Below are 22,369 nucleotides of genomic sequence, written 5' to 3'. Positions count from 1 at the left end.
ACAAACGATGCTTGCTTAAGTGAAGCATAAAATCGAACACGCACAGCGTTGAATAGAGTATAGAGTATCAAACGTACTTAGTAATGTTTGTGAATACGGGCGTTAGCCATATTATTTAGTTAGGCCAATAGCTACTTTTCAACAAAAAATGTACAGCCTGATTTGCTAACAGCTCTAGAACTTTTGCTGGGAACTTTCCCAACCCTATTAGTTTCCAAACACATGGTAATTACTCTGTGGACTTTTTCCATGTCCAGAACTTGTTCAGTTCTGTTTGAACAGCACTGTTCCGGAACTTCCAGCGAAATACAGATTTCCATTAGGTACTGATTGTATTTCCCTCCATTATTTTGGGATTTGTTTTTTAATTAGTTCGGCGGAATGTTTTGGGAAGTTGGGAACTGAATTTCGATTAGAAAAAGTCAACTGCGTAATAAAAAGCGTACCTACCTACTTGTGGAACTTGAATTCTACTAGCTATTATTTAGATTTATTTTGAATCTTACTCTCTAGGTAACTCTAAAATAAAGTTTTTCATTAAAATCGATCATCCTCCTCTACGAAAACTATTTACATCTTTGGACAAATCCAAAATCAAAGTATCCCAGCAACTATCACATGGAATCAGTAAAATTAGAAGTATTAATACAGGTCTAATCCCACCACTCTAAACCCCCATTCCACCCTGTATGTTATACCCAGAATCTACAGTTTGGTCACCAATGAAACCATAAGTAAAGTTAGTACTAGTCCTGGAGAATGGATCCCGCAACAAAATTAACCCGAATAATTCGAAATGTAACTATCGTTCGTTCGTTGCAGCCAAATTAAGTCCACTGCTGGACAAAGGCCTGATCGACTTCCCTATAATTATTCTCACAGAATCTAATGATTTTGTTTGTCCACAGGCGATGAGTACGTGTACCACGACGTGTGGGGCGGCATCAGCCTCATGTTCGCTGCTAACCAGACCTCCAAGACCCTCATGCCCAACACCACTTTTGTAAGTCACTTCTAAGCCCGGTCGCCGAGCACGTGGAATTTCGTCCAATGACCCCAAACTACCCATCCTTATCGCTCGCGCGTAATTATATTGGACGAAATTCTACGTGCTCGGCGAAAGGACTATAGTACCTACCTAACTACTTAATTATTTTTTTGAATGTCATTTTAAAATCGTGTATTTTATTTAGCACAGCAGCTGGAAGCTGGTATTAATAGTGGACAAACAATTTATATTACTCTTTTTTTTGATTGCGTACTTTGTTTCCAGTTTGCAAAAAGATTTTATTGTTTTCAAGATGACCAAAATAAAACACTCTTCGTGGAGCGGTTATGAGTCTCATTAAAAAAAACTTAAAATAAATATCATGTAAAAATAAGGAAAGTAATTTGCTCCAAAGAGAGAATAAAACAATATATTTATGCATTTTTATTATTATTTATTATTCTTATGGCGACAGAGATCAAAACTTAACTAAACATTAAAATTAAGTTCAAGTAATTTAGTCTCAAAACTCTTAATCTAATCAGAGATTCATATCTTTCATTTCATACTCCGACATCAGATTGAAAATCTTACTTTTAGCTTCCACACGCAAAGCTGGATTAATTTTCTTCAAAATGGCGCCTATGTAGGTACAAAACGAATCAATTTCGTCGTCCCTCTTTTTCGTTTTAGCTGGAACCTCCGTATTTTGGTAGCTAGAATCTTGTTCACAATTCCTTTTTTTTCTTTCTATTATACCAACTTCTACATCTGTATCTATAATGTAAGCCTTTTCATATTTTTCTGCTTTAGCGTCGCCGTCATCGACTGGACAGAATTCGAAGTTCGTTTCGTCATAGGGCTGGCTGTCTTCATCATTGCTATTATCAGTTTTGATTTTTACTTCGCTTTCTTGTTCTGAATGAGCATCAAGGAACCTTAGGACGTTGAAGAAGCACCATTTTGTGGTCTTGAAGGAGGCGGAACCAGTTCTTTTTTTGTTGGTCCTTTTGCATCTGTTGTAGGAGTCTCTTAAGTACTTCCAACGTTTTTTGCAGTCGGTACCTTTAACAATAATTTAATTATGGTTAGTAAAAAAACCCCAAGCGAAAGGAGTAGCTATTTTTTAGAATGTATTATAAAAAAATAAACGAAAGAATGTAAAGATATTGATATGAATGTAAAATGCAAGCGTTTACTAGTACTTACGCCCGTATTTACAAACATTACTATGAGGTCTCACAGTGCGCGTGGACGCACAGGGTGACACACGAACCAATCACAGCTCTATTCATCGCTGTGCGTTCGATTTTCTGCTTCATTTATGCAATCGTTTGTGAATACGGGCGTTATTACTTGAGTAGTGTAGTGTTTTGTTCAGATTGAGACATGGCAAAAGCATAATAATTTTTTATCGTTGTTTGGGCTGTTTTTTTATGTTCATTTTTATCGTTGTTTAAAATTAAATATACTCAATTGAAAATTACAATCAAAGGAATGTTATAAGGCACAGCATAGATCTAAACGTTTGTTAATCCCAATTGACTCGACCGCGAATCAAACATGGGACCTGTTGCGCAATACCCAGTGTGCTCATTCACCCAGCAGCGCTTTTTCGCTCTATCGGAGCGACAATTTGCTGATACACGCAATATACAGGTGAATAAAATTTTTCAAATACAAAAGTGCAGTTTTTTTGGTATGCATTTTTTACCTAACAAAAACATACACTAAAAATGACCAAAAAACCTAATTAATTTTAAATTACCTGTAAATTAAGATTTTGGTTGTATTGCAATTGAAGAAAGTAGTATAATTGAGTAGACAAAATAGTGACGTTGGACAACCTTAAGATATTGTTAGATTACCGGAGGGTTTTAATTTTTGCCACTTGGCGTTTCAGAATCGTGGGACTATAGGCGATTTCGGAACTACAACTACACTGTCACGTATGCTTGGCTTTCAACGGACTTGTCCGGCTAAATATTCTCTTGTACGCCAAGTTGGGATTTTGTTAGGCTTTTTATGTGTCGAGTCACAGAATAATATCGAACACATGCGCGTATCAGGATGTTGGGCTTCGAAGATTCGAAGATGATAGTTGATAACACTCACTCATGAGCTATGGTATGGTATGTTATAAGCTATGATACTAATGCCGTGACATGGCAAAGAAGGTATGTCCGGCTTTTAGGGTAAAATGTCCANAAGATCTACAGTAAGTCTATTTAGAGTCACTAGAAATTCGTCAAAATTATGTTGGATACTTCTAATATTCAAAGTAAGGACCTTCAGGTTTAAGTTTGTAGTTAAATAAGGTAAACAATTCTCAGGACTGTCAAGTGCGAGACATTTAGTTTGTAAAATATTATCTATATCCGTTAGAGCTTCCATTTAATTTATACTTAAATTTACGTAAGGGGAAGTCCGCACTAGACGTCCTGAAAAGAAACATGATATGCTTAACTGTCAACTGCCTGAAGTGTAACAGAGAGTAGTAATGCTGATCTAAGTTTGAGTATACTATGTGGTTGTGTGTTGAGTTTTGTGGTGTTAAGTTATGTGTAGTGTAGTGTTGTGAAGTTAAATACAAGATAACAGTTTGCCATGCAAATACAGATTTTAAGTACCGGAGTTCACTGGGGTTTGAGTCACTATAAACACGACTCGCCGGTCGCATTTGTGGGGCCAATTTTGGCTTCAAGTTCTTCAAGACGGCCAATCCGTATTGCAGGCTTGTTGTCGGCCTGTCGGACGAACACGGAGCCATGTCGAGTCCAGCAGTATTTAAAGTTGTGTTGCTTAGCACGAAGTCTGGCTTCCCGAAATAACTGCCGGTTTCTCCGTGTAAGGCGCTCGTTAATATAGACTGCTGTTGCTGGGCCAGCCGTAATTCCCTCTGTAGTGAGTTTCCGTTGTGCTTTACAGGTTGTTATGATTTCGTGTTTCTTGAGGCGGCGCACTAATTTGACTAGGATAGGGCGTGGTTTGTTTTGCCGATCGGTGTTTGATCTTGAGACTGGCCTAGGTCCAACACGTGTTACATAGCAGAGGTCCGACTCGTTTAGTTCGGTGGGGCGCGAGCTCCGGTTCGCCTTAGACACGTCTGACACCGCGGCGCCTTTTATATTGAAATTCGGTTGTTAATAGTGGTTGCCCCGCGTTAAATAATATACCATCGTAAAGCTAATTCAAAATCCTAATCAACTGTGAAAACCGTGTGATAATCAAGCAACGGATTCCGAAATTATAAGCGTTTATGTTTTAAAATTTTAAAACGGACAAAAGTGAAAGTAAACAGACGACCGGGTGACGCACCGACTCGTCCTTGACGCGAACCTGCGCTACGCTCGGTTCTCGCCTGCCCGGCCGCGCTGATTCATCGCTACGCGCTCGGCGAACGAAGCAAGCTGCACAACGACGAGTTACTCTTCAACAATCTTCACTCCGCATCAATCACCAATATCAAATATGCCGAAATCTTGCTCTGCGTGTGGAAATGTCATCCAAAATCTGGAATGCATGGAATGTGTAAAATGCAAAAGGCTATACGACCTGCTCTGCCTTAATCTAACTAAAGAATCCTGGAAAAAAAATACACAAAAACAGAGAGACAGATGGATATGCCCTACTTGCACTAGTTCACAGCCCAAGGGAGACAACACACACACCCCGGTCCGCAACATAGTGGCTAACATCCCCGGAGAGCACGCAGATGGCAGAGATAATGTCAACACACTTTCAAGAGGCTCAAAAAGCGTAAAATCCACAAACCAGGGTTTGGACAGCCCTGTAAATTTAAGTGAAATCTTACTTGAAATCAAGAGGCTCAGAGAAGAAGTAAGTGGGATTCCGGCCCTACGGAGAGAGATCGGCGACTTAAGTGCCCAAGTTCTGTCCATCTCCACTACATTGAACGAGACTCTATTCGACTACAAAAGAAAGTTGGATGACGCCAATCGCGAGATATCAAGTCTTAAATGTTTAGCGCTACAGTCCCAGAGAGATCTTGAGATACAAGAGCAAAATGCGATCAGTAATGAGATCGAACTCGTTGGCATCCCGGAGAGGAATGACGAGGGCCTTATTGACATAGTTAAAGCTACAACAAAGAAACTGGGCGATAAGGGTCCAATGACAGGTTAACGTCCCCCGGGATTAACTCAGCTTTTACTGGTTGGATTTTACAGTCATATCGGTGATCTTGGCTACACAAAAGTTAACCTGATAAGAACGAGACGTTGAATTCAAGCCCATCGATAGGAGAACACATAAAGCCTTGTTTTTATTATGTTCTTTTGACCCAAATTGTTTAATTTTTTTTTGTAATAACCGAAACATTTCTGAGCCCTTTCTGATCCATAATGAATTTGTAACGTGTGTAAACGGCTTTATTACATCAGTTATTTGTATGCACTCATGGGAACTGGCCCATAATGATGCGGGGGAGCGCACTCGGTATTACTTACTACCGAAAATGTTAATGTCGAAATCAATTACTAGTGAAAATTGCAACATCATCCAATAATGGTAAATAAACGGTAACCGCGAGAAGGCAGTAATGAGTAATGAATATTATTCATGGTAATACCAAATAAACGAAATGTACAATGCGTAATTTCATAAAAATATATTTGCGCTTAATACATAATAATTAAACAGTAGCAATAAATGCCAAACAAGGACAAAATATGGAATTCTTGATTAAAAACCGTCTCGTCAAAAGGATATAAAAAGGTGATGATTTTCTGTTTGGTGATCATTGAAGAGGCTTATGTTAAATGTTATAATTATTATTTGTTCCAAGCTTATCACAACTTTTATGAACGTGTGCCATGGAGCTTATCTTAGTATCAAGTGACGTAGGGTATCTTACGGTCCCCTCTCGGACTAATATTAATATGTTGTAGAATCATTTACTATCCGTAATGTTATAAAGTGCATCGTTTTAATCATATTTTTCATTGCCAACTCCAAATATAAGTCTTCTGATTATAGCTTACTTAGGCGAGAATTTATACCAATTTTTCAAGTAGGCTAATTAATAATTAGCATATTACAAAAGCAATTACTTGAACAATGACTTTATGAAAATCGGCCTATCACTGAGTAGCAAAATGATATTCGGTCAAACGATTGAATACGACTCATGAGCGTTTCAATCGAAATTGAAAAGCAGTGCTATTCAAAATATGAGACTATTTCAAGGATCCATTTCATTCAATACAAAACCATGAAATTATTATAAAATAAATTGAAAACTGAAGTTCTTTAACTGAATAGGGGCACCTGGATAAAAGCCAGCTCGAAAACAAATTACTGCACGTATTACTTTATAAAAATGATTATAACAAAACTAATAGGTTCATGCCACTTTTTACAAGTTCATCGTATAGCAATAATAATTACTAAAAATAGTTTTGTTGTAAAATAAAAGATGCAGTTCAACACCTGTTTGATGAATTTATTTCTTTACTGGTAACACAGCGTCATAATTATTTACAAAATATTCACAAGTAAAGCACAATATATAACTCCTTTGGCTTCAGGGAAGAACCTGGACCGCCACCAGTCCAGTGTTCCCTTGGCAGCTCTGTGTATGCGAGTTGCCTTCTTCTTGCTGTTTAAAGTCACTCCACACCTTAACAAATAAACATTACAAATAAAAATGACGAAATAAGATAAAAACAATCAAAATGAATATAGTAGTAGGTATTTATATACACTTTTCTCAATTTCTCAGTAGGTAGTTTTGGTGTCGCCGGTGGCATCAGCATTTCACGTTCGCCTGTCCGTTAGTTCCACCCACCGTTGACTATTGTTGGCTCTTTTTTGGGGTCCTTCAGTGGGCATACTCAGATCACCATACTTATCTATAAAAAACAACTTTATTGTATCTAGAAAATATAAATCTAGGACTCATATTACTGAATTTTAGCTAGGCACGTGGAAGGTATGCTGGAAAGGTTGTATTTCTCCAAAAAAACCAGCTCAAAATTATTTGTTTAATTTCGAAATTCCTTCACTACATAGTATGTTTATTTTTACTTAACTTACCTTTCCATAAATTCTACAATCGGTTTAAACGGATAGGCGCAGGTTCTCATTTTCCTATCGTGGTTAAAATCCAATTTTTTGTGGAAAATTATTCATCAATAATCCTTCAACAAAACATGTTTTGTTATCTGTTGTCATGACAACAGCTGCGTCAAAGTCGCAATGACAAGAAATAAACAATACAAATTTAAAATCATCATGTTAATTCAGCTTTAAGCACTGTTCTAGGACATTTAAATTTTGCAGTGTTATTTTTGACATTTCTGTTATTTCCTACTCTATCTTTTCTATATAGTTAGAAAGGAGCGGCATTCGTTCTTTCATTCATCCATTCATAGAGTGTGAAGTTGGATACGTTAACATGCTCACCAACATGACATCACAAAACCATAGAATTATCGCTAGCGAGTAAAGTATACGGTAATTGAACTCATGGTATGATTTTAATGCAAACTTCATCGATCCACGTTTAAACTCTATCGACTGTAGTATACGAATACAAGTTTTCGATGGCAACTCATGGTAGAGGCACAGGTAAATTAAGCACCGAGTCCGGCTTTTGTGTTTTTGGACCTGGCAACCCTAGTCACGTTTGATCTTTATCTTTGAGTGCGTTATGTCAATGTCAAGATTGTCAAGTGACTTACTCGATTTTTTCATTGCAGCAGCGATTTCTCCCCACACATGGTCCTTCAGCGCTCCGTCTTTGTAATCCACCAGCTCCGTGTTGTACAGCATTTGGTTTTTCTTCACGAGCTCTATTAGTTCTTTGTCCTCGTTGTGAGAGAACGTTTGGAACGGGTCGGACGCCGCCATCTTGCCGCGCGCGACGGGACTGAGCGTCGCGCGACCGGTCGGCCCCTCCCTTCTGTCGCGCATGGGTCGGATTTGTAGATAAGGGCCTTCGTACACTAGTATACAGTGTGAGTCACGATAAAGTGCACATATGAAAATATGTAAAACTAGACCTATTTTTATCGACAAAAAAGAGGTCAAAAATTTTTGAGATTTATAAAAAAAATTATAGAATTTTTTTTTCTTCCATTTACTTCTCGTAAAGAACACGTAATAACTTTTAAACTAAGAGGTATATCCTGATAAAATAAAAAACAGTAATAATGCTAAATAACAGGCGATACTAAAAAAATACATAAAATACCCAGAAAATGCCAACAAATAATAAAAAAATATTTTGTTCAAACGATCATTGCAAACGTTGTGATAGGTATAGAGTCATGCGATTTTTGGTTTTACAAAAGTGATACGATAAAGAATTTCAAAAAGTAATAAAAACCACCTGTTATAGGGGCATTTTTTGGAGAAATTTATGAAATAACCAAAAAAATACGAATTTTTAAGTAGATTTTTTTCAAAAAGTATATTTTTTTATTATTTGTTGGCATTTTCTGGGTATTTTATGTATTTTTTTAGTATTGCCTGTTATTTAGCATTATTATTGCTTTAATTTTATCAGGATATACCTCTTAGTTTAAAATTTCTTTTTTAATTTTTCTTTGCATGAAGTAATTGTAAGAAATTTAAAAAAAATCTCAAAATTTTTTGACCTCTTTTTTGTCGAAAAAAATAGGTCTAGTTTTACCTTAATTCATATGTACACTTTAACGTGACTCACACTGTATATTATCTGTGGTATGAAATTTTTTTTCGTTCTTTAGTTTTTTTAAATGGTACTAAAAGCTTTGCCAAATATAAGGTAAGTACTCGATGTGTTGGATAATTTTCATAACTAAGTGTAAGTATACTTACTATTGTTAAGCAAGAACTATGCTAGTTTCCACAATACGTGCTCCAAGTTGATATTCGTTTTTATTGTTATGTAACGTAAAACAGATACAATAAAGCTAAAACTAAAATTAATTTACTCAGAAGAACTAACCTTTTGAATAAGTAAATAACATATTTTTTTAGCATATTAATTAATTTATAATCGTGATAAGTGACACAAAATCAGAAATAAGTAACTCATTCGGTGTAATAATATTATATTTTTCTATTGCTAATACTCGGTAAAATTAATAAAATTGTGTATTGACAATGACACAGGCAGGATATAATCACATCTAATGTGCGAACGCCCTAATCTTCACTGTGCGTCAAGCATCCGAGGTCACTCCGTCTCGGTCGCTTGCGGTCGCCCGCAGCAGATGGCAGCACACGCGGTGACGTCATTTTTATGTTTATGGAGTTTTTCATTTTGTTAACCGTTTACGGTTCTGGGCCAAGTACAAACGACCTTTTTAGGGTTCCGTAGTCCTGACAAGGAACCCTTATAGTTTCGATATGTGGAAACTATTGGCACTAGGGAGCTGTAATTTTGTCGAGGTGTTACTTTGCATTCTTGCCATATTTACAGAGGTAACTATATTACTGATACTGAACACAAATCCGTAAAAAAATAATGCCCGAAAATTTTGTTTTTTAATCTTGAGTATTTTATTTTATCGACAACCTGACCTCTCATCTTGCGGATCTACAGGGTTGGCAGGTCCTAAAACACAAAAGCCGGACTCTGTGCTTCATTTGGCCGGACATTTTACCCTAAAAGCCGGTCATGTCACATGCAATTAGTGTCATTAATTGTCGTTTATTATCGAAAAATCAATATAGAGGTTTTAATTAAATGTCATACGATTAATGTAAATAAAACATAATTCTTAAACACATTTCTTTTATTTTCCACTTTTGGGTACCATAGTCAACAAGGAACCCTTACCTCCATATTTCTATTATACCTACTATGCAACGTAAGATCGACTTTCGATATTTTAATCATTCGATATTTTGATCGTTCGATCATTTGTAAATTCGATATTCTGAACGTTCGATATTTTGAGCATTCGATATTTTGATCGTTCGATATTCTGATCGTTCGATGAAACGTGTTCGCTATTTTGATTTTCGATCATTTGTAATTCGATATGGTGTAGGTAACCCCTGGCAACCCTATGCGGACGCCATGTCTGTGTGGAGCATTTGCTCCACGCCACAGACAGGGGTATTTTTACGTAAAAACCTTTGTTTATAAAAACTCAATTAGTATCTTCGGTTCTATCAGGAATTAAGCCATGATATTTTTACCGAATACTCTGTATTAGTTTCTTGACCTAATTCTTTAGTTTTTCCAACAGAAATGTTATAATAAAGCTGATATACTGCACCAAAGACCCCAACACACATTTTAACAGATTTGATACAAAAAACCAACCCTCTTCATACTTTATTCAACAAAACATGTTTGAAACTTTCATAGAAAAACTCAGTACCCTGAGAACCATCAAAACTGAGCTGTCGAGCTCAGTCGACAAACAAATGTATGGAGTTTGAATGAGAGATAAACAAAAAAGGGTATGTTTTTTTGCTTACAAACCGGTAGTTACAAGCTAAGTTACAAGACATGGATTTCTGCATGTTTAGAACTGATAATCTAAAAACAAAAGTTACATTTTCAAAACTAGGTACATAGATTTACCTATGTTTAATCTGAACATAGCATCTTGCAAGGTTTCTAAGAAAATTCATGAGATATGCTAACAAAAACCAAAAACAGACAAAAAACAAAAATGGCCAAAATGAGTCAAGATAGTATGGATGACGCCTCCCGACGGCTTCCGACTATTTTTCACACACACATTATTAATGTCTCTGGAAATTTTATTTTATTAAAAAGGGATGTTAGAAGTATACAGGGTGGAAACGATAAGTGATCTCACTCGATTATTTCTAAACTATACGAGATATCCAAAAAATGGTTACTGATCCTGAAAGTGCTTTAGGAGTTCTATCCAACGGTACCAATAATAGGTTACAAAATAAACTATATCTATCCGAAAATTCAATGTTTCCAGCTTCCATACATTTAGTACTGCCACAGTCATGGCACTCATGTCTTGATAATATTTTAGCAAACAAAGCCTGAAACCAATGTTTTCCATGAATAATTTTAAATAAAAATGCATAACGAGTTCATTTTGAGTGTTTATTACTTTTTAAAAACATTTAACACTCTAATATTGTGTGGCTGGCATACATTTAGTATGGAGGCTGGAAACATTGAATTTTCGGATAGATCCAGTTAATTCTGTAAACTATTACTGATGCCGTTTGAAAGAGCTCGTGAAGCACTTTCAGGATCAGTAACCAGTTTTTCGATATGTTGTATAGTTTAGAAATAATCGAGTGAGATCACTTAACGTTTCCACCCTGTATTGTTGGAACATTTTGAAAGATTAATTATTAGTATTGGATTTTGTTTTCATGAGACAATATTAATTTATCTGAATCGATCATTTAAAAATATCTACTTTAACCAAGGCGGAGCCGAGAGGAGCGGAGCGGAGAGGGAAAATATTTTGAATGCGATTTCTGACATGAAAATTCGCACATTTTTGCATATTTGCAAAAGTAGATATTAAAACTTCTTAGCGACTAGTCGCTTCTGAAACTTCAGATTCAGGTGATCCGTCTGCTCATTTGCCTCCTATCACATAAAAAATAATAAAAAATAAAATAAAATAAAAACTGCCTAAGGCGGGAATCGAACCCATGACCTCTCCGGGCTTTTTATTTTTTTATTTTTTCAAGTTATATGTATAGTAGGTTAATAAAAACAAATCCATTAATTTATTATGTATTTTATTTATTGAAAGAAATAGTAACATCACAGACAAGAAATATAATGTAATAATTAAAACATAAAAAAATTCTTCTTTTAAATTGTTATCAGCTTTTACCTAAGTTTTTAATGTTGTTTATTCAACATCTTAAACAAAATTAAAAAAATAAAGAAATGCTGTAGTCTTCTAGAACAAACTATAAATAATAATTTTTACAATATTCATAGATAATTATGATTTTATAACAATTACAGTTAACACTTTATACTTGACAAACAAAATAAAATATTCTCCTTAGATATTGTACCAGAAAATCAATGTTCATACAAACAAAATAAAATATTCTCCTTAGATATTGTACCAAAAAATCAATGCTCAAACAAACAAAATAAAATATTCTCCTTAGAGATTGCACCAAAAAAGCAATGCTTAAACAAAAAAAAAAAATCTATACGCAACACAATTAACTTAAGAGGGTTTGACTTCCAGTTTGTACCGACTTCAAAAAAAAAAAAGAAAAACAAATGTGCACTAAAAACAAAAAAAAAGTGCACTAAAGACCAAAAAAACAATTCAATTTTTTAATAAACATGTGCACAGGGTAATACAAGGTATCTTGAAAATTACATCTTAGATCTCCAAGTAAACAAATGTAAACGAATGGTAAAAGTAAATAAGGCACGCAATAATAATAAGGCCGCATTAGGCAGTTCGATTTTTTCAAGTTATTAATAATTTTCAATGTAAATAAAATTTGTAAATTTGTAAGGAACCAAGGTAGGACCATCGAACAAAAAGAAATCAAATCTGATCACCAATCTTGACCCGTGTACAAAAAAATCAGTACATACACCAATCGGTGTAGGTACATACATACAAAAAACGTACATAATATTGAAGTCGGGTACAAAAAAAAAAAAGACAACGCGATCTGCAATCCTTAAAACAAAAAAGAAAAAAACGCGATATTCTCCTATTTATATAATAAATATAAGATAATAAGTAAATAAGGTAAAATATACATTACATACATAAATAAATACTATACATAAATAAATAAATATAGGGATCAAAATGTAGCCATCAAAAACAAAGCAGCTACGATATATGGACAATTATTATACCTACAACAAAAAGCTGTTACGATGGTTGCTAAACATACGCACACAAATACCATGTCTGTAAAAAAAAAAGTGTTACTGTGTAGTGTTTCTGAACAGTTTTGTGTGGTAAGGCTCAAAGCATGAAAAAACGCAAAGCGCTTTTTCGCACCCGTTGCAGTACGATGTGACGCGCTTGCCACACTCCGCGCAGTTCCGCCGGTGGCTGGAGGTCTCCAACGCAGTGTACTGCTTCAGGTAGTGCTTGAAGCCTTGTGTGTTTCTGACTGTTTCAGTATGGTGAGTAATAGTGGGCGTAGGCCTGGGTTGTGGAGAGTGCCGTGACAACAACTCCTTCACCAAAGTCTTGCGAAAACTTCGGTGAGTAGTTGATTGCTGGGATTTGTATAGTATGTAGGCATTTAATGTGCTCACATTCAGCAACCGCCGGAACAATTTCTTGTACCACACGGAAGTACGCTTCCTTTCAAGGGGATACATCGCCAGCATTTTATCTTTACGATCAACGCCCCCCATACACAGATTATAATCTGCGATGACGGTCGGTTTCAGGGTGGCGCCACACTTCACGGTAGCTAACCCATGGTATGTCGAGGTAAGAGCCACACTGTTCTTATCTCGCCATACAATGAGATCAACGTCCCCTGAGGTACAGCCACACACCTGACCGACAGCCCTGTTGCCCTTTGAAAGGTGCATCAGTTCCGTGGGAACGAACGGGCGGTTCGTGCGTAGCGTCCCCACGCAGTCGAACCCACGGCACTTTAACTCCCGGGATAGTGCAGGAGAATTATAATAATTATCCATCCATACCGTATGGCCTCTGTGCTCGAGACCCTTCAGTAGCCTCAAGACTATTGAGGGTATGATCCCAGAGACTGGGGACGCTTGAGCATTTAAGGCTTCTTCGTGACCCGAACAGACCTCAAAACGCCACAAGTATCCGGTCTTTGACTCACACAGCTCAAAACTCTTGATTCCGACTGCTGCTGCTTTATTTTCAATAAATTGGTTGATGGCCAACCACCCCTTCCACATCGTCAGACTCTCATCAAGTACCACATTTCGATCCAATGTATACAAATGGGAGAATTTAATATTTAAATGGTCAACGATAGGCTGAATTTTAAACAATTTAGCTTGAGCTCTCGTTAGCTCACCAGGATTGCAAAACGCGTTGTCTTGGAAGTGGAGACACCTACTCAACAACAAGAAGCGATCACAACTCATCGCTGTCGGGAACTCAGGAGTACAGAAAATGTCACGAGAACAATTCCAGTACTCCTCAATACGCGATTTCACCACAATCCCCATTACTAGAGTTATGGCGAAATACACGTACAGTTCGTCGACAGTCGTGTCCACCCACTTTGTTATCCTACTGCTAGGACACATAGTGTTTGACTGAATCATAATCGCCGCTAGCTGTTGGGCGTACAGGTTTGTCTCTACAACAATGTGCTCCATAATTTGCTGATCCCAAATGGCTACAAAAGCGTCATATGGGGTGGCATACGGAGTAGTGGGTCCACAATTAATTTCGGAGAACGTTTCCCTCCTCAACTCAGGTGCGATTTGAGGTTGAGTGAAAGCTCTCCACTGGAAGTCAAACTTATCCAAATTGAACGACGCCGACGGCACCTCTGGCTCCGGAACTGCGGGCTCCGGGACCGCTGGCTGCAAGACCGGGACCGCTGGCAACATCTGAACTGTGGGTGAAGGCGGCTCGACGGAGGGGGTGAAGTGCGTAGGAGGCCATGAAAAATCAAGGGCCGCTGGTGCGGCCCCCTCTTCCCCACGGAACTCATCCTCGAGGAACGCTCGTACCGTGCGCGGAATTGGCATCGGCAGAGCGTCCCCGTCCTCTTCCTCCTCCGAAGAATCTTCCTCACTTCCTAATAAAATTAAAACAACGAAATTAGCTATACTCAGATGGAAGGTGGCGAGCTGTTAGATTTGGTGAAAACTGTATAATTAACTTACCATAGAACAGATGTTCCATTATTTCGTGGTCGTTCGGACGTTCCAACAAACTACGCCTCGTATCGCCTCGTGGCGTCAACGGCCCACTCCCCGCAGCACGTGGAGTGGACACGCCGCTACCACCGCATTCCAAATATCTGTATTAAAGAAATTATAGATTTTATTACCACAGACAAATATCAAAATCAAAATTATCTTTATTTGTTTAGACTAATTAAATTAGTTCTTGCAAATCGTCAAATGCTCTTAAGGAGCCTATACATGTCTCATTCTTTTTTTGCCCAGCGCTTCGAGACAAACATTTGGCAAGTGCTGAGAAGAAGCGCCGCAACAAACTCAGTCACCACTGTCTGCCGGTTTAAAAATATAAAAAAATATAAAAAAGTAGGAAGTTACATACATTCAGAAGCAAGTTACTTACCACGCGCTCCTGTTGATAGAAGGTGGCCTTTAAGACGCCCATCTAGCACGAGACCGCGTGGCAGTTTTGAATATATTTCTTTAGTGCCGTGCTAATTTCTAGGTTAATTGTAATAAAAAAAATAAGTGTGGTTTTAAAAAAAAACTATACTTACAGTGCCGGTGACGACGCCTCCAGCTCTTCCAGTCCGGGTGCGGGGTCTGGTGGTGGCAGTGATGATGGCACATCAGTTGGAATGTCACTGAAAATGAATATTGTATAAGAACAGAAAATAAACCTTATGTTGTCCTATATTCAAAGTTTTAAAAGTATGTAATAATAATATTTAATAACTTACATTGGAACCGACGGCGGCCCAGCATCGTCAGCAGTGCTCAACGCTCCCGTATGCTCTCGAATGTTGGTACTAAAACATAAATTAAATACGTTAAGTCAATACTAAAATGAACACATAATCATAAAAAAAGGGTTTCATTTAAATACATACACTGTTGCCGAGCGCAAAATTCTTGGTCTCTTGGGAGCGTGGAGCGGCCGCTCCTGGCCACTGCCTTGCGGCACTTCGCTGACGTCCAGGCTGCTCATCCTAAAAAAAAATAACATTCGCATCAACTATTTGTTATCTATATGAGTATGACAATATTAAACAAAAATGCCGATAAATTAAAATTATTCTAAAATAATAATAACAATGACTTAAGTAAAATCATTCACTTGGCTTGGAATAATAATAAATTAATCATTACATTGTAAATTATTTTAATTAAGACCATTTAAGTGAATCAAGACAATAATAAAAACACTTTATTGTGCACCACACACACAAAACAAAGTAAAAGGCGATAATTACGGTTCCAAGACTGATGGCCGTCCTGTGTCACCACTACCACCACCTCGTGCGCCTCGTGCGTTTTCGCCACCACGCGTGCGACCTCCTCTCATTTCACTATAATAACATGCAAAAAAAACAAATGAGCAAAGCAAACTCAAAAACACAAAATGTAAGTAAAAAGAAATTGGCATGAAAAAAAATTTATGGATGCAGACAAAAACTAAAAAAAAAACAAGTATGTGTGCCTCATCATGAAAGTTCCAGTACATTGAAATAAAAATACCAATGACAGTTAAAATATTTTTTTAAAATTCATTATTAATGTTAATAAAAATAAAAAGTCGACGTAAATACAAAAAAATACAAAGTCAATTTAATTTAAAGTCATAATAATATTAAAAAAGCCGAACAACGGCTTAAGAGCGTTTACGTCTAGCGTGGCATGTCAAGTTTAGGTAATTTCGATGCTAGTTTTATTCACACTAAAATAATTATGACTGTGTGCGTGTTCTCACGCTCTATAGTCAAACCAAAATACTTTGATCCACCATCGTAAAAGTGTGCCAGGCTGTCAAGTGACAGCTCAAGGAAACTATAAAATCTTCAAACCTTCCAACACCGACTCCATAATTATAAATAATGGTATACATTAGTCCTAATCAATAATAAANCTGTAGCGCTAAACATTTAAGACTTGATATCTCGCGATTGGCGTCATCCAACTTTCTTTTGTAGTCGAACAGAGTCTCGTTCAATGTAGTGGAGATGGACAGAACTTGGGCACTTAAGTCGCCGATCTCTCTCCGTAGGGCCTGAATCCCACTTACTTCTTCTCTGAGCCTCTTGATTTCAAGTAAGATTTCACTTAAATTTACAGGGCTGTCCAAACCCTGGTTTGTGGATTTTCCGCTTTTTGAGCCTCTTGAAAGTGTGTTGACATTATCTCTGCCATCTGCGTGCTCTCCGGGGATGTTAGCAACTATGTTGCGGACCGGGGTGTGTGTGTTGTCTCCCTTGGGCTGTGAACTAGTGCAAGTAGGGCATATCCATCTGTCTCTCTGTTTTTGTGTATTTTTTTTCCAGGATTCTTTAGTTAGATTAAGGCAGAGCAGGTCGTAAAGCCTTTTGCATTTTACACATTCCATGCATTCCAGATTTTGGATAACGTTTCCACACGCAGAGCAAGATTTCGGCATATTTGATATTGGTGATTGATGCCGAGTGAAGTTTGTTGAAGAGTAACTCGTCGTTGTGCAGCTTGCTTCGTTCGCCGAGCGCGTAGCGATGAATCAGCGCGGCCGGGCAGGCGAGAACCGAAAATTAATAATAATAAATAATAAACCTAGCCTGTTTGTAAGTTAAAAGCATTGCTGTAGAAACAGCTATGATTAATGTTACAAAATTAGTCTACGCCAGTCGTTATACGGAACTGGATATTATGTAGCTTAAAAGTGGTTATGAATTGCTTTTAACAACCGTCTTAAGCTCCACTTTTGCCAATAATTTAGAGTATAAACGCAAATGAAACGACTATTTCAATTGATATCTGTTACCGGACCCTCTAAACAACAATAGACCAACTGAAATACCGAAACATTAACAAAACGTAATCTCTATCACTCATAAACTCTCGCACCTGCCGCGTGATAATCTATAATAATAATGCTTGTTAGTATTTCGGGACGTCGTATTTATACAAACAATGCTAAAAATAAAAATATGCTCCCACCGCATATCTTGGCAAAAATTAAAGCTGTCGGCGCACGTAATTACCTGTCAACGATTAGTGGAAAGTTAAACTGTGGCGTTAATAAAATCACACGTTTGACCTACTTCTCCCATTACACCCATTCTAACGAGTCGGGGGCTTAACCCGACATATCCCGGAGGAATTACGAAAAATATACACGACCTCATTTAATATTTTCAACTCTAAACCTATGCTGTTTCGATTTTGTTTTGAGTTTTTTATAATTAAATTAATAGTGCATTGAAAGTCGGAGCGGATAAATCAGTATTTGACTCATCCGATAATAATACATTTATCCGAGAGAAGTAAGAGACAGTACATAGAAAATAGATATGTCGCAGACGGACATGAGTACGGACACTAAAGTGAAACGCAAGTGCGCCACCTAGCGGCGAATCGGCGCAACACCGCTTTGGCGCGCTTCGACAGAGTCGTAACGGTCACGGCGGGACGGATCGAACTCACTTTCGCTCCGGACGCCGACAAGAGAAGACATCGTCACGAAACTGTCCCACGTTTCACCTAGTGCCTATTTTATCGCTCGACGAAGTCTAGATTGTAATACTAAGTGCTGATTTTGAACTCTGTTTGACGATTATTAAAAGTGTTCGAACACAAGTCTCATTCTCATTGCACGATACCCTATTTCGCCCACAATATCTGAGGTTCGAATCCCTGACGAACCGACAGATATATTTGTGGCAAATATTGAAATTGTCGTCGTCATCTGTGGCTTAGGATTCAAAGCCCTAGGGAGCCTTTAATGTAAGTATTATGAAACCGTGTATACCCGGAGATATAGAAAATAAACTCATACTCTTATTTATCTATTTTAGTATGTTTCATTCATAGCAACTATACAAACACTACTCAGTTCAGGATTGGTAATTAGTGTGGTGTGATATTTGTAACTTTAATTTATTATTGTATTCAGTCAGATGGTTGGATATAATTTCTCAACATCCTATTATTATACCGTTATGTCATGCTTAGCTGTAATATTATTCTGTCATGTATAATAATAAATACCGACCAAAAATGTTGAGCTCCAATATGAGCCAAATCACATTCGTAATGCACATAACTTTGCTCACAAAATGCGAAATCTTTCGTTACCTCCGTTGCGCTACTTTGTACACAACGACTTTAATAAATTCGGATTCTGTGTTGACTTACATGCTACACACTAAATTTTATTTATAATAACTCCATTTATAATAAGCTAGAACTATAATAATGTAGACAGTAATAAAGTAACATGGCTTAGTAGTTTATTTTTATTATGTTTTCATAGCACTCTACGAGCTAGTAAAAGGGTCGCAAAAACAATAAGGTTGGTGTAATAGAATTCGCCAAAACCGAACACGATGCTCGGCGAGAATGGGGCCTATAATAACAATTGCGGGCTCGTGAAATTCTATTCAGTTTCTTAATTTCACTCCTATTCCGGGCGTCAGCTCGTTGAGGCGACTCAGGTCGTTTCTTTCAATAGATAAATGTCCGCTGCCGAATTTTATCTCTCTTCGTTATCGTTATTTCTTTTTGTGAAGTAATTATTATGTTCGCTTTGATGTCGCTCAAAGGATTGTATTTACTTTTACCTAAACAGTGGCAGTCCATTAGGGTACGTTTCTGGGTCAATCATTAATTTGGTTTGTGGACAGCAACATTGTTTGTTTTAATGAAAGTATCCCTACCCATCTTATTTTTTTACAACTTTTTATCAAAAAAGAAATAGTTTGATGAGGAAAATGGATCTTATTTATAAACAGGTAAGTCCTAAAGATAAATTCCCGTGTAGAATAAAGCTTGTGTTGCGAAACTACTTAACTACTAAGCTGCAATAGCGCCTGAGGTTCCCGGGCTGATCATAATTTCACCTCCCGCCCTGGAATGGCGAGTATAAAAGAAAATGTGATTGGAAAGTAATGCTACGTGATTCGCTCATATAGGAGTTGTGGCGAGCATCAGCCGGGCATTAGGATAAGGCAGAAGCTTACAAAATAGAGCCTTAAAGTTTTATGATGATTGATGAAAAATAAATCAAAACCAGTTTAAAAATATTTGGCGGTCCTGTGAAAAAGATTTTATGATAAAAAAGCTCTCATCGCAAGAATCACTTTGCTATAGAGATGATTGGTACTAGAAGTACCAATTTTTACTGAAGAACATTACGTTACAATCCCTTACATAGAACATCATCCTCCTTTTTCGAAGTCGGTTGGAAAGAAAATGTTATGTTTTTAATAAATACTCAAATGTTTTTAATTAAGGCGCAGGACCGTTCATTATGGAAAACCTTAGGGGAAGCCTTTGTCCAACAGTGGACGTCATTTGGCTGAAACGAACGAACGAACGAAATGCTCAAATTTCAAATTAATATCAGCAAGAAATGCAAAGACATCAGCAGATGAACGTTAATAACGTTTAAAAATTACATTCAACTTGAAATAATTCCCTTTATTATTCTGAAGACGTGCTATCTCCTCGCACAGCTCTCTAAGAACACTTGAATTACCAAGAATGTGCTTCTACTCAAGATTTTTATAAACACAAAAGTAATATAAGTTTCTGAAACGAGGCTTTCATTTGTTCGCAGCTGTATCACAATGAATCGCTACAACTTTTCCCTTAGTCGGACTTATAAAAGAGCACACCTGCCTTCGTCTGATAAGCCGAAGCTACCCAACTCAACAAGTGTCACGTCACTCTGAAAGAGTGATGCTTTTCATTTTGATAGCCCTGAACTAAGCAAAATTAAATTTCTTACTTACACGCCTCTTGAAACTTTATCAAGAACTCGTTCCTTTACATTCCGACTTCACGAGTCATTTTCGTCCTTTTACGTGTATAAACAGAATCTATGTCATGTGCCCTCATATAAATAAAACAAAACAGGAGAAGTTTAGTTACAAGTTATAAATAGAACGACTTTTTTATCATTAGACAACCGTCCCATATCAAACTGTCAGAAACGTCAACTCTTATTTCTGTAAGATACCTTCTGGGAAACATTTTGAAAACATCCTATATTTTTCCTCAAACGAACATTAACTTACTTTAACCGTATCATAACAATGACCGGTGCTTTTGGTATGGAATTTGACAGCTTTTTGACGTTTGTCAAAGTTAAAGTGAAATGGTGCAACTCAGCCTTAGTATCTATATTCTCTGCTGTAACTTAAATAATTAAGGACGCGATCGTTTAGTAATATGCTAGGAAGCAGCATTGTAAGCGACATTTCAGCTCCCTTAATTTCTCTCACAATCGCCATCGACTACGCACTTCGTTGATAGGCACAGAATATTTATAAGCCACCCAAACCATGTTATTTCTTAGCAGCCGTTTGGTGAAAAGGTACCTACAGAGCCAAGGCAGCGGGTAGGAAACAACATTTATCATTGTGATTAACTGTGCTCTTGCCACGGAGTTTGAGCGGCCAGCCTGCGAGGCTACTCCGAAAAACATCTGAAGTTTCGAATGTTTCCATCCCTCTCACGCAAAGCGAGATTCCAGCATGAGCGACGGTGACAGGTGGACCCGAAACAAGGAAACCCCATCTCGGAGTTGCCCTTCTGGACCGGCCGCTAATAAATGAAGCCGCCTTATGTAACAATAGGTGGGCCTATGGGCCGATTCAATACGGTTCTCGAGGTCAGCATAACAGGTGGGAGAGATCCATTTGGTTAAGTTACGGTTAAGCGCTGGTACTATTAACTGTAACCCCCTGATACCTAAGACCTATGCTAATGTAGTTTGTAATTTGGATAAGGCAAGTGGACATTTATTTTAACTTTTATAATTTTCTAACCAAGGCAATATTTTCAATACCTACTCAATCTTGTACTAGTTTTTGCCACTCAAACTAGTTCCAAATGCCCCAGCACTACTATCCATTAAATATTACCAGCTTCTCGTAATGAAATAGCCCACACTTTACAGAAATGAACCTACAATTTCCTACACAGATTGAATTTCTTGGCAGGAAGTATTTAAAACTTCAGCCGGTTTAACTCCATCGGTTTCTGAATTGGAATTTTCACCGGCTATCCGGTCGAAATCATTCACGTTTCTTTTTTAGGTCCAAAGCTTGTTCTCTGGACGTGGAGCGAGTGGAAATGTAATAATGGGAATGGTGCAGACAAAACTTCGTGCGTGAACGCCTTTGTAGTCTTCATGAAAAAGGTTTGAAGTCTATATAGAAGCAAGTTTAGATAGACCAGAAAACGTAACGACACTAACACTACCCAATATACACATATTCTATGTGTACGTATGTATGCGCAAGTTTCTCAACCAAATTTTCTCTAATGAGACCGATTGTGGTATAAGACTGCCACTAACGTTAAAGCCCACATGAAGGTAGAACACTTTTATCAACTTTACAGAAAAATGTCTTGCCATTTCAATTTGCCCAACAAATTGACGTTCATATAAGCTAACGTCGTGTCGCCCCCGGCTGCGACAAACTCAAGCAAGCTGAGTACGGACGACGGCACATCAAGGCAAACATGAGTGGTATCTTATGTAAATTGTAATAGAGTGCTATTTTGCAACGAAAATGTATAGTCTAATGTGCTGT

General features: G+C 37.4%; 2 protein-coding genes across 2 annotated transcripts; both read right to left on the bottom strand.

Annotated features, from left to right (window-relative positions):
* Positions 1-1,441: 1,441 nt before the first annotated feature.
* On the bottom strand, positions 1,442-7,924 carry LOC114362568 (uncharacterized). Its single transcript, XM_028318022.1, has 2 exons — positions 7,693-7,924; positions 1,442-2,053 (listed from the first exon to the last, which is right to left on the bottom strand). Exons 1-2 carry the CDS (start codon positions 7,922-7,924, stop codon positions 1,530-1,532), a joined length of 756 nt encoding a protein of 251 aa, XP_028173823.1. The 3' UTR covers positions 1,442-1,529.
* Positions 7,925-12,688: 4,764 nt separating this feature from the next.
* LOC114362569 (piggyBac transposable element-derived protein 4-like) lies at positions 12,689-16,166 on the bottom strand. Its single transcript, XM_028318023.1, has 6 exons — positions 16,055-16,166; positions 15,692-15,790; positions 15,542-15,610; positions 15,359-15,445; positions 14,784-14,920; positions 12,689-14,695 (listed from the first exon to the last, which is right to left on the bottom strand). Exons 1-6 carry the CDS (start codon positions 16,144-16,146, stop codon positions 12,876-12,878), a joined length of 2,304 nt encoding a protein of 767 aa, XP_028173824.1. The 5' UTR covers positions 16,147-16,166; the 3' UTR covers positions 12,689-12,875.
* Between the last annotated feature and the right edge of the window lie 6,203 nt (positions 16,167-22,369).

Source organism: Ostrinia furnacalis, unplaced genomic scaffold, assembly GCF_004193835.3.
Source record: "Ostrinia furnacalis isolate ACB-3 unplaced genomic scaffold, ASM419383v2 OfSCF6622, whole genome shotgun sequence".
Classification (NCBI taxonomy): Eukaryota; Metazoa; Arthropoda; class Insecta; order Lepidoptera; family Crambidae; genus Ostrinia; species Ostrinia furnacalis.
The sequence above is the reverse complement of the archived record's forward strand: the minus strand, read 5'-3'. Positions and strand labels throughout refer to the sequence as shown.

Coding starts and splice junctions, on each gene's coding strand:
- LOC114362568 (XM_028318022.1), bottom strand. CDS start 7,924: ATGCGCGACAGAAGGGAGGGGCCGACCGGTCGCGCGACGCTCAGTCCC. Junction 2,054..7,692: donor TGCTGCAATGAAAAAATCGA/GTAAGTCACTTG, acceptor TTATTGTTAAAG/GTACCGACTGCAAAAAACGT.
- LOC114362569 (XM_028318023.1), bottom strand. CDS start 16,146: ATGAGAGGAGGTCGCACGCGTGGTGGCGAAAACGCACGAGGCGCACGA. Junction 15,791..16,054: donor CGGCCATCAGTCTTGGAACC/GTAATTATCGCC, acceptor ATTTTTTTTTAG/GATGAGCAGCCTGGACGTCA. Junction 14,921..15,358: donor GAGGCGTCGTCACCGGCACT/GTAAGTATAGTT, acceptor TCTTTAATACAG/ATATTTGGAATGCGGTGGTA.